We start from the raw sequence: 14784 nt of genomic DNA, 5'->3' as shown, positions 1-14784 counted from the left end.
CTTTTTTTCTCCCAAGGCCCCAAACCCTTAAACCATTAAGCATGATTTAAGTCAGTGAATTAATTCAAACTTTTTACCAATAAATTATTAACATTTTTCCTGTAATAATGACTAATGGAATATGTAGGAATTGTGGAGTATATTAACATTTTCATGGTTATTTTTATCAGAACACTGAAAGCACATGTTCTAAAACATTTATCAGTAGACTACATTAAAATTGGTAGCATACAAAAGAAATGAGAATTATCTAAAATCCTAAAGTACAGAATTCTGTGGTTATGACTTTAATTAATATAATGCTTTACACATAGGAAAGTCTGACATACATGCCTGATATTGTAGAAACTGCAGTTACATGTTTATTAAATCAACATTAAAAAGCCTAAATCCAGCCCTAACCAGTTGGCTCAGTGGATAGAGCGTCAGCCTTTGGACTGAAAGGTCCCAGGTTCAATCCTGGTCAAGTGCATATATCTTGGTTGCGGGCACATCCCCAGTAGGAGGTGTGCAGGAGGCAGCTAATTGATGTTTCTAACTCTCTATTCCTCTCTCTTCCTCTCTGTAAAAAAATCAATAATATATATATATATATATAAATATATATATATAAATATATATATATATAGATAGATATATAGATATATAGATATATTTTTTTTTTTTTAAGCCTAGGTTTATAATATGCTGGGACACACTGATTTAAAGTTTTGATCTTGGACCTGGGAAGACCACCTTCTGAATGACAGGTGCACTGAAATATGCAGAGAATAGGAAAAGGCAGCAATGTACTGTCATGGTCTACTCTTCCTCATACTTTGTAGGGGCTACATGTGCACTGTCCTAAGAAGTCGATGACCAGGTAATTAGAGCAGTGTGGCAATGCAGCCATGGGAATACCTACAATGTGAGAGAGAAGGGGGTACCTGTCCCACGTGGCCCAGAGGCTGCCAGTGGTGGCAGACCACAAGGCATGTTTGGCCCAGCATATGCCAGCAACATGTCAGAGCATATGAAGCAGGAGAGTATGGGGGGACATGCCATTCCAAACTCACAAAACCACACCAGTTGATTTGAAGATGTAAGTAGGCCCCACGGTTTGATGTCGAGTGAAAATTACAGTGTTGTTCCTGTTTTTTACGTCAATCACTCTTTTCAGACACATCAATTGGATAGTTTGACTCTGTCCTGCCTTGAATGTACTAACCCAGTGGTCGGCAAACTCATCAGTCAACAGAGCGGCAAGCCAACGTTTGCCAACCACTGTCCTAACCTATTGGCCTGTCAAAGCACAAATACTGATTGTGGTGTGGGTTTTGTTTTTACCCTTTAAAAAATATTCATCTCCCGAAATGTAACTGAAATAAATGTTAGCTTTTCCTTAGGTCAGATTGAGCTGTGTTTTTTGCTCTTGTGAAAGCCGGTTAAGCAAGACTCATTTGCTCTCTGCTTCCTGAGGTTCTGTCTGGTGACAGAAAGCCTAAGCCTCACACTGGACTGTGTTCGGGAAAGGGTGTCAGGGAGGCGGTGGTTTCGGGGAACTGCTTGAACGCTGTGATGTAATTTTATGGGTCCGCTTGTCTAGCTATGATGCCCAGTTGTTGAAGCATGAATGCAGATGTTGCTGTGAGGGCATTTTTAGATGTGATTAAAGCAGATTGCCCTCCATAATGTGGGTGGGTGGGCTCATCCAGTGAGTTGAAGCCTTTAACAGAAAGGACTAAGGTTTCCCAAAGAGGAAGGAATTCTCCTCCAGCCTACATCAACTCCTTAGCCTCCAGCCTTCTGGATTTAGGACTGATCAGCTCCCACAGTCATCCTAAAATAATGAGAGCCAATTCCTTGAAATTAATCCCTCTCTCTCTCTTTGTCTCTTTCTATCTCTCTGTCTCTCTCTCTCTTTCTCTCTCTCTCTCTCTCTCTCCCCCTACCTCTTCCCCACCCCCCTTCTTTTTTCCCTCCCTCCCCTTCCCTGTCTCTTTCCCTCTCTCCAGATATAGAGATAGAGGCAGATACATACAAAAGAGAGCAAAAGTTCAGGAATACCACCATTTAAAAATAACATCTCTGTTATGTATTTACTTTTCTATGCATAGAAACGTATGGAAACATTTTACTCAAATGACATCATCCTGGATATATAAGATTTCAAAACTTTTGAGGTTTGTCTTTGTCCTTTCATATTTAAAGTGATCATTTTACCGTAGCCTAAAATATTTTAATGTGAATTTTTTCCAGCAGTTACAAAAATAAATAAATCACATAACTAAACCCTAATCTGTTTAACTGTTTGACTCTTTCTGGGCTTTTTTGAAAAATGAGTTCATCTTATTCTTTAAGTACACAGCCCTCTCTTCTGGTGTTAGAGCCAGCAGGGCTCTGCCTCTGGCATCTGAGGTCTCTACCAGTCAGGATTAAAAGTGTCAGCTCTAAACTCAGCAAGTTGTGTTCATTAAACATATAATTTTTATTTTTATTTTTGTATTTTGCACTGGGTTCCATTTGGTGCTGGCTAGAGCTCATTGTGAATAAACAGCATGTTGCCAATTCAGTCTTCAGCCAAGGTGAGTCTGACCTGGCATCAGAAAACGCCACTAGTCTGGAGGTAACCATGGAGATCTGTACCCACCTTAGAGGTCTTTGGGCAACATGTGGACTCGGTCCCTGCTCCTAGGTCACATCACTATTAGGAGCACACATTTGTTTTCAGGTACCAAGAAATGTGTGTGACTTGTCCAAAATGTGTTCAATCCTATACAATCCTCATAAGAGTAAAAAAAAAAAAAAAAGAAAGAAAGAAAGAAAGAAAGAATAAAAGGAGGGGAAGAGTTGTGGAAGGGCCTGAGAGCCTGTGTGGACTCTCATTGGAGCATGTTCTGCATTTTCACTCATTCACACTCCTAACTGTGAGATAAAACTAAATGTGTGCTCATGAGTGGTGAGCAGAATGGATGTTCTTAGAGAACAAAGAAACACATGGTAGCATGGCAAACCACGTTAGCGTTTCTCCTGAGCACCATTGTCTGGGGAGTTTGAGGCCAGGCTTTCCCACCACTACAGATTTCACTCTCCATCCATTATCGTTATTGCAAGGTCTGGTCCAAGTCCCCAGAGCCAGCGCACTCCCAGCAGCTGGACTTCTCTGAGACGGGGAAGTGGCATTTTTCCCAGTTACTCTTCTCAGGTTCTGGATAGGGAAACAGTATTGTGAAGTGGTGATGATAATAGCAAGAATTAACCTGTGGGTTTGGTTAGATGTTATTTTAGCAATGCCTTCAAGTATAGCATCTGATTAGTATTTCACTAGAACAGATAGTCATGGTCTTTAAGAAATTGATTTTTAAGTCTCCAATTATTTTAATTTACATTTTTATTTATTTTTTTGCCATATTCAAGAGTGAACTTTTGCTTATGAAGGCTGGATTTTGTTTCTAAGACTAACCTTGACCTTTTTTACCTAAATATTTCTGGGAGACTTACATAAGATGTTTGTGGCCATTAGTGTATCTATAAGCTAAAAGAAGATTGAAAGGACTTTTTCTCCTAGATGCTGAAAGAGTAAAACTTTATATATCAAGCTAACTGTATCACAATGAACTTATATTAAACTGAGTTTTTAAAAGTTAATGAAGTTGCTAAATTACAGAGGAACAAAACAATATGTTAAGATTTAAAATTTTTAAAAATAGTCATTCAGAAATTTTATTTATCATCCATCATATTCTAGACACAGTTCTGCGTGCTGGAGATAGAAGAGTAAACAAAACACACAAAAAGCCTTGCCCTCAGGGGGCTTCCATTCCAATGGAGAGGGATAAACCCCTGCTCTGAAAGTAATTCCTCTGTAATAAAGAATACTGCATACATGCTTGAGATGACACAATGCCACAAAACCACAATATGAGAAATTGTAAGTTTAAATCAACATCTATTTAGTATTATTTAAGCATAGTACCTTATTTATGAGATAAATGGTTAGAAACAGAATTGTATGAAACCTGAAAATTAAACTGGTAAATTACCTGCAGATTCAAGGTAAACATTGAGAGGAATGGCATGGTAGGAGAGCCATCCTCATAACTTAGCAAGAACATGCTTTATTCAATAAATAACATGCCTTAGATTTACAATGCTCATGATTCCTGAAGAAGGGACACGTGTACAGCAGAATTAGAGCACAGTCCCAATTTCTACAGCATAGTAAAAGAAAATAAATAAATGATTGGCTTGAACAACAAGGTTTTAGGTGTGAAGGACAGTATGAGAGACTATTTTACAATGCACCATAGTCTAGATAGCACTTGAAAGAGATCAAAATAGTAAACTAGTCCTAACATCCAACTAAAACTATAAGATTGTCTGTTCAGTGATAATGTCATACCATCATGCAATGTTCTTAATCATGTTTATTACATTACGAATCATTATGAATGTTAAGCTGTTGTGTTAATTTTTCTTTAATTGAGGGATTTTTTTAAGACCAGCAGTTATAGAAAAAGCTTCAGATTGAGAAATTAAGGCTACTGTAAAATCTGTATCTCCAAGTTCTCCTGAGCCTGATTGATATTTAAAACACCCACCAGTCATCTCCCAGGAATCCCTTGGGCACTTCAGATATAACATATCCTAAACTGAACTTTGTATCTGTTCAGTGTCCCGTCTCCTCTTTTTAGTAACAGTTCCACCATCCAATCAGACTGGCAAGCTACAATCTCTCTCTCTCACACACACACACATACACACACACACCTACAGAAAACCAAACCACGTGCTTTGGTGATCTCTCCATCACCAGGTCCTTACCATCTGTCCTGAGTCAGGATAGTAGCTACCTGGCTGATCTATCAGACTCTGGTCTCTCACCTTCCACTCTAAAGTGTTGTTTAAGTCACCTTCCAAAAAACAAAGCTAATTATAGATACCTTGCTCTAATATCTTTTTTTTTACTTCCTTCTGCCTACACCTATAAATAAAACATTTATTATCTCACACATACACATTCATTTATAAATGATATAAATATACAACTGTGTTAATATAGACAAAAATATACCATAAAAATTAAAATTATAAAGGGTAAATTAAAGATGAAATACTAGAGGCCCTGTGCATGCATTCATGCACCAGTGGGGTCCCTTGGCCTGGCCTGCAGGATAGGGCCAAAACCAGCTCTCCTACCTTCCCTGAGGGACCCCACTGGTGTACAATCAGGGCCAGAGAGGGACACAGGAACTTGGCCAATTGGGGAAGGACAGTGGGAGGGCTCCAGGGCGTGACCAGCCCATCTCTCTCAGTCCCAATCAGCTGGACCCCAGCAGCAAGCTAACCTACCAATTGGGGCATTTGCCCCTGGTGGTCAGTGCACATCATAGTGAGTGGTTAAGTGGCCTTAGCATATCATTAGCATATTATGCTTTGATTGGTTGAACAGATGACTGGACAACCAGACACTTAGCATATTAGGCTTTTATTACATATGATTTCTTTTTTAATGTATTTTTTTATTGACTTCAGAGAGGAATGGGGAGGGAGAGAGAGAAAAACATCAATGATGAGTGAGAACCATTGATAGGTTGCCTCCTACATTCCCCATCTTGATAAATGCTGTCATATATTGGAGATGAACATTTCCATCTCAGTCTGCATAGCATTACAATATATTCATAAGTATCATAGCTCACTGCAGCATGTCTGTTGGGACTATGATTTATAATTAGGCAGTACCACAGGTTAGCAAGCACTCTGAGCTAAAAATCAGATAAAATTAAAAGTATTTGATCATACAGTTTAAAATATGAGTTGATAAACTCTGTCTCCCCCTTTCAATAACTCATCTTAGATATTTGTGGAAATGAGTGATTGAAGTCTCAGCACACTAGTTTTAGGAGGATGCTGATGTTCTGTAAACATATTTATCTTGGAATAGTTTTATGAGAGGTACATGTTTTTAAAAGGATGTCACTGATGGGTGTGGGCAGGGACAACATAAAATTGTTGAGATCAAAAGCATGATTCAGTGCCCAGCAACACATAATAGCTTATATCCATATTGCACATTAGAGCTAACAGTATTCATCAATGCTTTTACCTCTTTTAGATACACAAAGTGTCGGGGGATGTCAGAAGCAAGTTTTGTTGACAGAATCTCTGCTCTTTAGGAAAAGAATTCAAAAAGCTTACAGAAAACCATAATTTTATTTGTTCACACTGACACCAGTGCTTTTTCCCCTCTGTTTGTGGACATATTTTTATTCATTATGCTACATTTCAACATTCCCTTGAAGACAAAATTCTTTGTCAAAAGCATAATTCAGGCAATTATGGGGGAAAACATGGGACACTTGGATCTCACTGAAATATTTCATTCTTCATAGACACATTTTCACTCCTCGAGTGGAGAATGACCATCAATGTCAACCAAATCAGCAAATTCTCTGTGTTGATGAAACCTTACTTATTAATGGCTGCTGTATTCCCAGAATAGAATCAAGATGGAAGACACTTCCCGGCTCCTGTGTCACGGAAGAGTATAGATGATCGGTGCCTGGAGCTGACTGATCTTGGCTGAAGCATAAGTTGACCCTGAAAGGCAGCATGATGGAAGTTTTCACTGTGAAGTGTCTCCCTATATAACATTGTGTAACAACAACCATGGCAATGCTTCTCCAAAGACTCCATGTACAACTGAGTCCAGCTTCTTTCAACTGGTGCTCTCTGCTCATTCCTACTATAAATGGACTGCTTCCAATTCGGTTTTACCCCCCACCCGCTATGCCCAGTGGGTCCCTGTGGTAGTCATTACTTGTCTCGAGATGTCTACTTTCCCATTCCCTCTGAGTGCACACCCCTTAAAGTTAGGTGAGGACCACGTGACTTCCTTTGGCCAGTGAGACGTGAGAAGTGCTCCGTGTCATTTCTAAGAGAAAGGGTTTAGGGTTTGGTGTGCAGTTTTCCACACACTGCCATTGCCATGGTGCTCACGGAGGGGCACAGGAGTGAAGCAGGCTAAAGTGGTGAGTCCCCGGAGACGTGGCATGAGCAGGAAATTGACTTTTGTTGTCTGAAGCTGCTGATGGTGTTTCTCCAAGGGAAATGGCAGAAACTGAGAGAAATAAAAAGCCAAGAAATGAGTCTTAGGAAACATTCATACGTGGGTGGGGGGATGGGATGGGGAGGTACAAAGAGAGGAGAATGGAAGAAGGGAGAGATGAGAATGATGGTGACAATATCATTCATTTTGAGAGCTAAGAATACCACATCTTCATTAATAAATTCATTTAAATTTCAAGGTTTTTAATGAGGATAAAAAACGTACTGCCCCTTAACAATCCATTTACTCCCTCAGATATTAAAATAGATTACCCATCTGACAGGCAGCTGGACATCTGTAATAGAGAGCAAAATGGCTTTTTAATTCAGTGTCCCAGAAATCATTTATCAACATTTAAAGTTTTGCAGATGAAACAGGAGAACTTTTTAAAAAAAAAAAATATTTCAAAGTTTTTTAATAAACATATTTTGGGATTCATTTCTTTCGTGCTTTGATTTGTGGGATTTCCCTGGTTAAACCTAAAAATCGGCTTTTGTTTCACAGATCCAGTGTTCTATGCTGACAGAAGAACTGGTTGACAAAAATAACAGATTAAAAAAAAAAAAAAAAAAAAAAAAAACTCTTTTAAAATGTCCAAATGGAAATAGCCATCCTGTGGTGCTTCAGGAGGTGTTCTCGGATCGTGCACAGATCATACACTGGATACTCCCTCGTGGCACACACTATCTAGTTCACTGGGAAATGTGTTCCCTAACACCTTTCAGTGCTTAATCCTTTTCCATGAAATTGTTTCCATTGTCACAGAGGTCAGGTTCCCCCAGGGCTGAGGGCAGTCAGAGCAGTCCTTGCCTCTCCATCACCAACATCAAGTGCAAGACCCTGAGCTCCCAGCAAGAAGGTTCTTGCTTGAAACAGAACTTTTAAACATCTATGATTTGCTCTGCATTGCAGTTGTCCAATTACTCAACAACTTTACACATCCGGCCGGCACCAGGCCCTCTGGGGCGCAGTGGCCATTCTTGGGCTGGCTGCCTTTACCGGGGCCATTCCACACACCTCTCCCCCTGCAGGTATGCTGGGGTTTGTGCCAGCTTTCCTCCTGCAAGGGTGCCACCCAGCAATTAACATTTCCTAAGCCCCACATAAGTGTGCCAGGCACTACACTAGGCACTTCAGACGAGTTTTCTCATTTAATTTTCAAGATGAAGGTGGATGTTAGTCACATCGCTGTTTCACAGCTTGGGAGGCTTAAATGCCAAGAAACCTGCCTAAGGTCACAGTGTTGCAGTCAGCACTCAAAACAGTTTGGCCAGTGCCCAAAGGGGTGCTCTCAGCATTGCTTCTCTAAGTGTGGCCCTCCAGCCATGTGCCCTGTCATTACCATGCGGAATCTCGGGGCCTCCCCCAGACCCACTAAATCAGACTTTGGCTTTAACAAGCTCCCCCCTTCCCCCCCCCCCCCCCGTGACCCCTCTGCACATGAAAGTGTAGTGAGCACTGGGCTAAGTCACCCACCACGCAGACCTCACTGTCATGGATGCCGGGGAGGAGGAGACTGTCTTTCTCCTGAGTTGCAATCTGGGTGGAGACGGGAGGCATCATGCATGTTTTCCAGGGCAAAGGGAGGGATCCAGACAACAGGTTCTTGCAGCTTCAGACACGGGGTATCCGCAAAGCATGGGACCACTTCCAGCAGAAGCAGGTACCTAGCCGCATCCTGACAGGTTCTCAATGCATCTCATTCAGGAAGAGGCGCCCAGGTCGGTCATCTGGAAGGAGCGGATCCAGCCTGGACCCCATTTCCCCCAACAGAATGCAACTATCCACAGCACCAACCAACGAGCAGACGTGAAACCTCCATAAGACTTGGAATCATCTGCTCGCCCCCGGCGTGACTCGGCTCAGAATTCCTGGTGTGGTTCATACAATCCGCAAACCCTGATCAGTTACTTCTTCCCTGGAGCGAGTGTAAGCCGGCGCGGGTGGCTGGGTGCGCAGCCCCAGTCCCAAGGACCCCGTGAAGGGTGGAGTAGGCTGGAGCCTTCCCAGCCCCCGCTCCCCGCCGAGCCGCCGCCTCCCCACCCAGCTTGGCCCCTGGCTCTCCCCCTTGCCCGCCCCCCCCCCCCATTGCTCAGCTCCCCGGGGCACTACATGTTAGGTCACCCACTCCTCCTGGCTCCCTGGGTCCTAACCGGCGTGCCACCTCCCCGTTGCCCCAAAGGCGGGCCATTTCGGATCCCCGGACCCCTCCCCGGCGGAGTCTCCACCCCGCAACCCCGGGAAGGGGCGGAGGCGGCGCGGGCCGGGCGCCGGGGGTGGACCGGCCGAGCGGCGGCGGTCACGTGGGCGGGGGGCGGAGCCGGTGGGAGGAGAAAACAAAGCCCCCGGCTGTCAGCGAGGACCGGGGCGACCGCCGGAGCAGGTGAGTCAAGTGCATTTAAAGCGGTACCGCCCCGCGCACCCCGTACCCCTGCCCCGGCCCCGGCGCGGAGCCTCCCAGGCCCGGCGCTGGCCTCGCCTGCTCCCGCCGCCCGGGGGCTGCAGTCGCCGCCGCCGGCTGAGCCTGCGGGACCGGCCGGGGGTCTCCGAGCCCGGAAAGAACTTGCACGGGGTCCGGCCCGCACCCTGAGGGTGCCCTCCTCCCCGCCGCGTTCCCGCGGCCGCCGCCTCCCGGAGCCCCAGCGCCGCGCACCCCGGGAAGGCGGGGAGTCGAGCTGCCACGCTGGCAGGACAGAGCGGACCGGCTCGGGGTGAGGGAGGGACGCTGGGCGCCGGGAAGGAGCGGGTTTGCGGGTGCGCATCCGCAGCGCACCGACTCAGAGGCGCCGGAGTTGGGGCGCCGGGCCGGGAGCCAGGGCGCGGGCGGAGGCTGCGGGGCGGGCCAGGAAGTGCCGCGCGCGGGCGCCTACCCCCTTCCCCTTCATTCCCCCCCCCCCCCCCTCGGCGGGGAGCAACCCTGGACGCGGACCCTGCGCTTCTCTGTGGCCGTCAGCATCTCCCCCCACCCCCGACTCTGCCCCGGCGCCCGGGACCGGAGCGGGGTGGGTGGGAGCAGAGTTCCTCTGAGCCGGTGGTTCTTCTGCAGAAAGCACCCCGCGCGCTGGGCGAGGGCCACTCCGCGACCCCCCACTCTGCCCCCAAAGGACATCCTTCGCGCACCCCCAGGGGGGCTGTGCCAGGGCCAGGAACCCCACGCAGGGCCCGGGGCGAGGTGGGCGCAGAGAGACGCCCCCTCCGCCCCCGGAGCGACCGGTCGGCCATGCAGCCTGTGGAGCCCCGAGGGAGACTGGGTCACCCAGGGACTGGGTCACCCAGAGCCGCCCGCGGAGGGCAGCGCTGTGGCCTGGAGGGAGGGGCGCTGCGCCGGCTGCTCGGGCGGAGCCTTTGCCCCCCCCCCCCGCACCCCAGGCCCCTCCCGCCGGCCTCGCGGGCCGCAGCGCGTGGAGTGATGGATGTTCCTAACCCTGCCCGTCCTCCCGTGGGCACCAGCCCGCAGACTGTCTCCCCCGCGAGCTTTTCTCCATCCTAGCTCCTCGCTCACGTTCTCTTCTCTCTCCCCCCCCCCCCCCCCCAAAAAGCGCCGTGGTCCAGACCCACCGGGCCGGGGAGATCCCTGCCCTCCCCCAGGGCGGTCACCCAAAGCCGGGGCTGGGCGCCCACGCCCACGGGCGGCGGAGCTCGGTCATTAGCGTCGTCCCTGCCCCGGAGCGAGCGGAGCGCGCCGTCCTGTCCGTCCGTCCCGTCCGTCCCGTCCGTCCGTCCGTCCCGTCTGGGTGGCGGTGTGCGCGCCCCTCGAGCTTCTCCTCGGAGCGGACCGCGGCTCTCAGCCCGGCCCCCCGGACCCGCGGGCATGAGGCAGAACCGGGACCCGAAGGTAACGAAGGCGCGGCGGCCCCGGCGGGGCGTCCCGCAGGGGCTCCATCCGCGGAGCTGGGTGTCGGGCAGGCAGAGGGGCCGGGGCCGGGCCGGCGGGGTCCCTCCCCCGGGAAAGGCGCCCTTCCTGCCGTGCTCACGAGGACGGACATCGGGGGTCGGGGTCTGCAAGGTGGACCGTCTGGGGGCCCACCCAGGGGTTCAGCTGAACCGGCCGGTTTCTCTCTGGGGGGCGGGGTGGGTCGATGCTTCTCCCAGAGCAAAAGCTCCTAAACTTTGCTGCCCTCACAGCCACCGACGCCCATCTCGCTCCCCCATCCCTTTAAGCCGCCTGTTGGAGGCGGGAGCAGGCTCAGGGTTTCACTGGAACCTGGGGTGCCGGGCGGGGGAGGGAAGGGGGGGCCGGGGAAGGGGGAGGGGGAGGGGGGGGCCTCCCGGCCGCCGCGGGGCAGCGAGTTTGAGAATCACTAATGCCAATGGGGTCGAGCTCCGTGGCCAGCATGTGCGGGCGTGGGGAGACCAGATGCCAGCTGCACTCCGTGGGGGTGGAGGGGTACAGACGGGAGGGCTGGGGCCCGTGCGCTGGGCCGGCGGGGCACCTGCCGCCTCTGGGTGGTTCTCGGTGGGAAGATCGAGGGTCCCGGCCAGGGCCCGCGCACGCACGCGCGCGCGCACACACACACACACACACACACACACACACACACACACACACCCGGAGCTCCCGGTGAGTCAGCAGCGCCGCGCGCCGGGCGGGGCCGGAGTGGGGAGGAAGGACTCGGAGGAGCTGGTAGGCTCGCCCCGAAAGCCTGCCGCTCCTTCGAAAGTGCGTTTGCTTATCTGACCGCGATCTGGAGGCCCGCCCTTTTCCAGTTCCTATTCCACCCGCCCCGGAAGGTTCTCTCCCGGGAGGAGAGACCCGGAGGCAGCCAGCGGGACCCCCTCTTGTCATCTCTCTGGTGCTGAGGCCTCGGGAGAGGAGCTCTGGGGGCAGCGTGAGCTCGCCTGGGTCCTGGGCCTGCCAGTGTTTCCGTTGTGAGACAGAGAGGATGCAAGACACACATTTCAGATACAAAAGAGTCAAATTCTGTTTGATTACACACTGGAGGTGGGTTAGAGGGTCTGTTTAAATAGAAATGGTTATCCCTAACATTTTATTTACATGGAACTTTATGTTGGCTATTAACTCAAGGTTTCTTGCTTTAAAAAAAAAAAAGTTATCCCCAAGGGATCAGCCTAAATAAGATGGCCTGCTTAAAGATGTACACTAAGTTTATTAAATGCTTACTTTTCTTATTTGTATTAGTTTTAGTTTTTATACTTCTTTCTAAATGTTTTTTTTTTTTTAATCCTCACCAGAGGATATTTTTCCCATTAATTTTTTAGAAAGAGTAGAGGGAGGGAGAGGAGAGAGAGAGAGAGAGATCAATTGCTTACCTCCTGCTACCAGGCTGAGGATCTGGGATCAAGCCTGTAACCCATGTATGTGCTCTGGACTGGCAATCAAACCCAAAAACCTTGGTGCCCAGGGCCAAACCCTCTAACCATTTGGCAACACTGGCCAGGGCACTTTGTGTGCGTGTGTGTGTGTGTGTGTGTGACCATGACTCTCTCTACCATTGCCTAAACGCTTTCTTTCCCATTCTTAGTCTCTTACGGAGAAACAGCAGTGCCTGGCACATGGCACACTCCACACTGGCAGCTACTGAATCTGAACCTTGCCCAGCACTTACTTCCCTGGGGTGGTGTTCCGTTGTCTGTGTCTATAACCCCTTAGCACAGAGCACAAGGCCTTGCCTGTTATGGGTGCCGCTGTTAGTCCTGAACATTATCAGAAGGTGGGGTGAGCACTTGTGAATAAAGCATCCGGAGCGCATTCAGTTTCATTGTGAATACTAGGAGCCAAAGTTCTGTGACACTTCTTAAGGGCTACCAATGGGCAGCCCATTTGCTCAGTTACATTTTTACAAAAAACAACTTAGCCTCCGGGGCATAACCAGCAACTGTTATAATACTTAGGTCACAAAAGTTCACTCTGTACCCATTTTGGGGGGGCAGGGGGGAACACCTATCCAACTATGTGTATGCCTCAAGGGATTCATTCGGCTCGGAGAGTTCTGTCAGAGAAGGACAAACAGCGGGTTAATACTCAAACAGCTCTTCCTGTCATCTGCCTACTGCTTTCATGAAGACAGCACAGGCATATTTAAATAGCCAGCATATTTCAGAGTGGGAAGCTCGATGTACACTTTGACATACACCACCAAAAATAAATGTTAAGAGTGTCCCCAAGGCTTCTGTGTAGCTTAGAAAAAGACCCAGGATGCACTTCTGCAATTACCACCACTTTTGAGGGGAGGTGTGAGATACTGAGAAGCTGAAATGGGACGAACCCAGATGGACCAGAAACTGTTCCTCAGAGGGTGGCTGACACCCAGAACGCTTACAGGTGGGACGGAAGGGGGAGGTAGAAAGAAAGGGCGCCATTTCAGCTTCGGAAGCTCTGAAGTTTTCGAGAACCAATGAGAACTGCCTGGTCTTATTACCTTAAATGTATCCCGCCCTCCAGGCTTAGTAACATAGCAGGGCCTACACAGAATGGGGTAAATAGGATTCCCATGTGCCAAATAGCACAAGAAAGCCCAGAGCATAAGCGATCTTCCATCTAAAGGGGCAATGCTGAGGTGAGAAACCTGGGGAACCGATGCCTTTGCCGGTTCCTATGACGTCACGCTGCACGCTTCTGAAATCGGTTTTGATGTCACACCGCTCAGAGGCGTGGCGGTACGAGCCCAGTTCTAATGCCCCCCCTCCCTCCTTCAGATAGGAGAACCTCTTCGCAGATGGCATGCTCGCACTGGTTTTACTCCGCAATCATCTTGGGACTAGGCCCACCCCGAGCATTCTGAGCCGCCGTTTGCTTCTTTCCTGGGTGTTTAAATCCTTGCCCAAGTCATAGAAGCAAAGCTCTCTCGGGGGCCCTTCAACGGCAGTTGCACCAACCCAGGAGCTCAAGGGCCCTGTCCAGCATCCTGAATAATTGGTCCTCTGACTCACCTTCCCGTTCTCCTCCTCAGCGCATTCCAAGGTTGGGAGGCTCTCTGCATACCACCTACGGGAGAGCTGAGAGCGCAAAGATGCGATCCAACTCTCTTACGTAGTCACCTGCAGCCGCCCAAAGTGAATGTATTCTCCTCCGCCAGAAAAATCTGGCTGTCATACTTCCAATCTGTTCATTTCAGACGACGTTTGCTCCCCACCGGCACCCAGAACTGTCCAGAGAAGCACTCTGAATTGTGGTTTGTTAGACCAGGGCTGTAGAGGATAGAAGCACTGGAAAATGTGCTTCCAGCAAACCAGATCCACCAAGCCACACACTTCACAAGTACATATTTGAGGTAAATTGCTGTCTACTTATAAAGGCAGTGATCATTAAATAACAAGCAGATACGCATAGAGTCTCGTCACTAAAGGCTGGCATTATGCCGGGGGCAATTTAGTTTGGAATTCCCAAATTTAAAAATAGATCAGATTCTGGTCTTCAAATTATTTGCCTTCCGCCCTAGGGTGGGCAGATTCCTCTGAGGATTCTACAAAGAGTATCTGGAAGGACAATAAGTGCATTGACAGAAACTTTTTTTTTTTTTTTTTTTTGTAAGGGTCGCCTTTTATAAAATTTCCTTCCGTTGAGAGAACTTCCCCTTTTTGAGGACTGGTGAAGCCACAGACCATTTTCTCACTGAGATAAATAGAGCAACTTTAGGGGTTGCCCAGAGCTGGTGCCCCCCTCATCCCTTCCGGGATCAGTACACCTGCAGCCTAAAGACCGGAAAGAGAAGATTGGAAACAGAGGAGTTCCT

General features: G+C 48.6%; 1 protein-coding gene and 1 long non-coding RNA gene across 3 annotated transcripts in view; one reads left to right on the top strand and one right to left on the bottom strand.

Annotated features, from left to right (window-relative positions):
- Positions 1 to 6180: 6180 nt before the first annotated feature.
- Positions 6181 to 7075, bottom strand: LOC118707794. Its single transcript, XR_004984392.2, has 2 exons — positions 6846 to 7075; positions 6181 to 6582 (listed from the first exon to the last, which is right to left on the bottom strand). It is a non-coding gene; the product is annotated as an uncharacterized LOC118707794 (long non-coding RNA).
- Positions 7076 to 9400: 2325 nt separating this feature from the next.
- The window catches only part of MAPRE2 (microtubule associated protein RP/EB family member 2), a 106446-nt gene continuing 101062 nt past the window's right edge, over positions 9401 to 14784 (top strand). The window contains exon 1 of one of the 2 annotated variants that reach the window (XM_036418645.2): positions 9401 to 9473. Coding sequence is in view for 1 of the 2 variants with exons in the window: in XM_036418643.2 (XP_036274536.1) it covers positions 10902 to 10925 (24 nt within the window). In the remaining variant the exon portion in view is untranslated. Of the gene's footprint in view, positions 9474 to 10869; positions 10926 to 14784 lie in introns of those variants that run through there. The other variant, XM_036418643.2, reaches the window with a different exon arrangement.

Source organism: Pipistrellus kuhlii, unplaced genomic scaffold, assembly GCF_014108245.1.
Source record: "Pipistrellus kuhlii isolate mPipKuh1 unplaced genomic scaffold, mPipKuh1.p scaffold_m20_p_6, whole genome shotgun sequence".
Classification (NCBI taxonomy): Eukaryota; Metazoa; Chordata; class Mammalia; order Chiroptera; family Vespertilionidae; genus Pipistrellus; species Pipistrellus kuhlii.
Note: the sequence above shows the minus strand (reverse complement) of the source record. Positions and strands in the feature narration are given on the sequence as shown.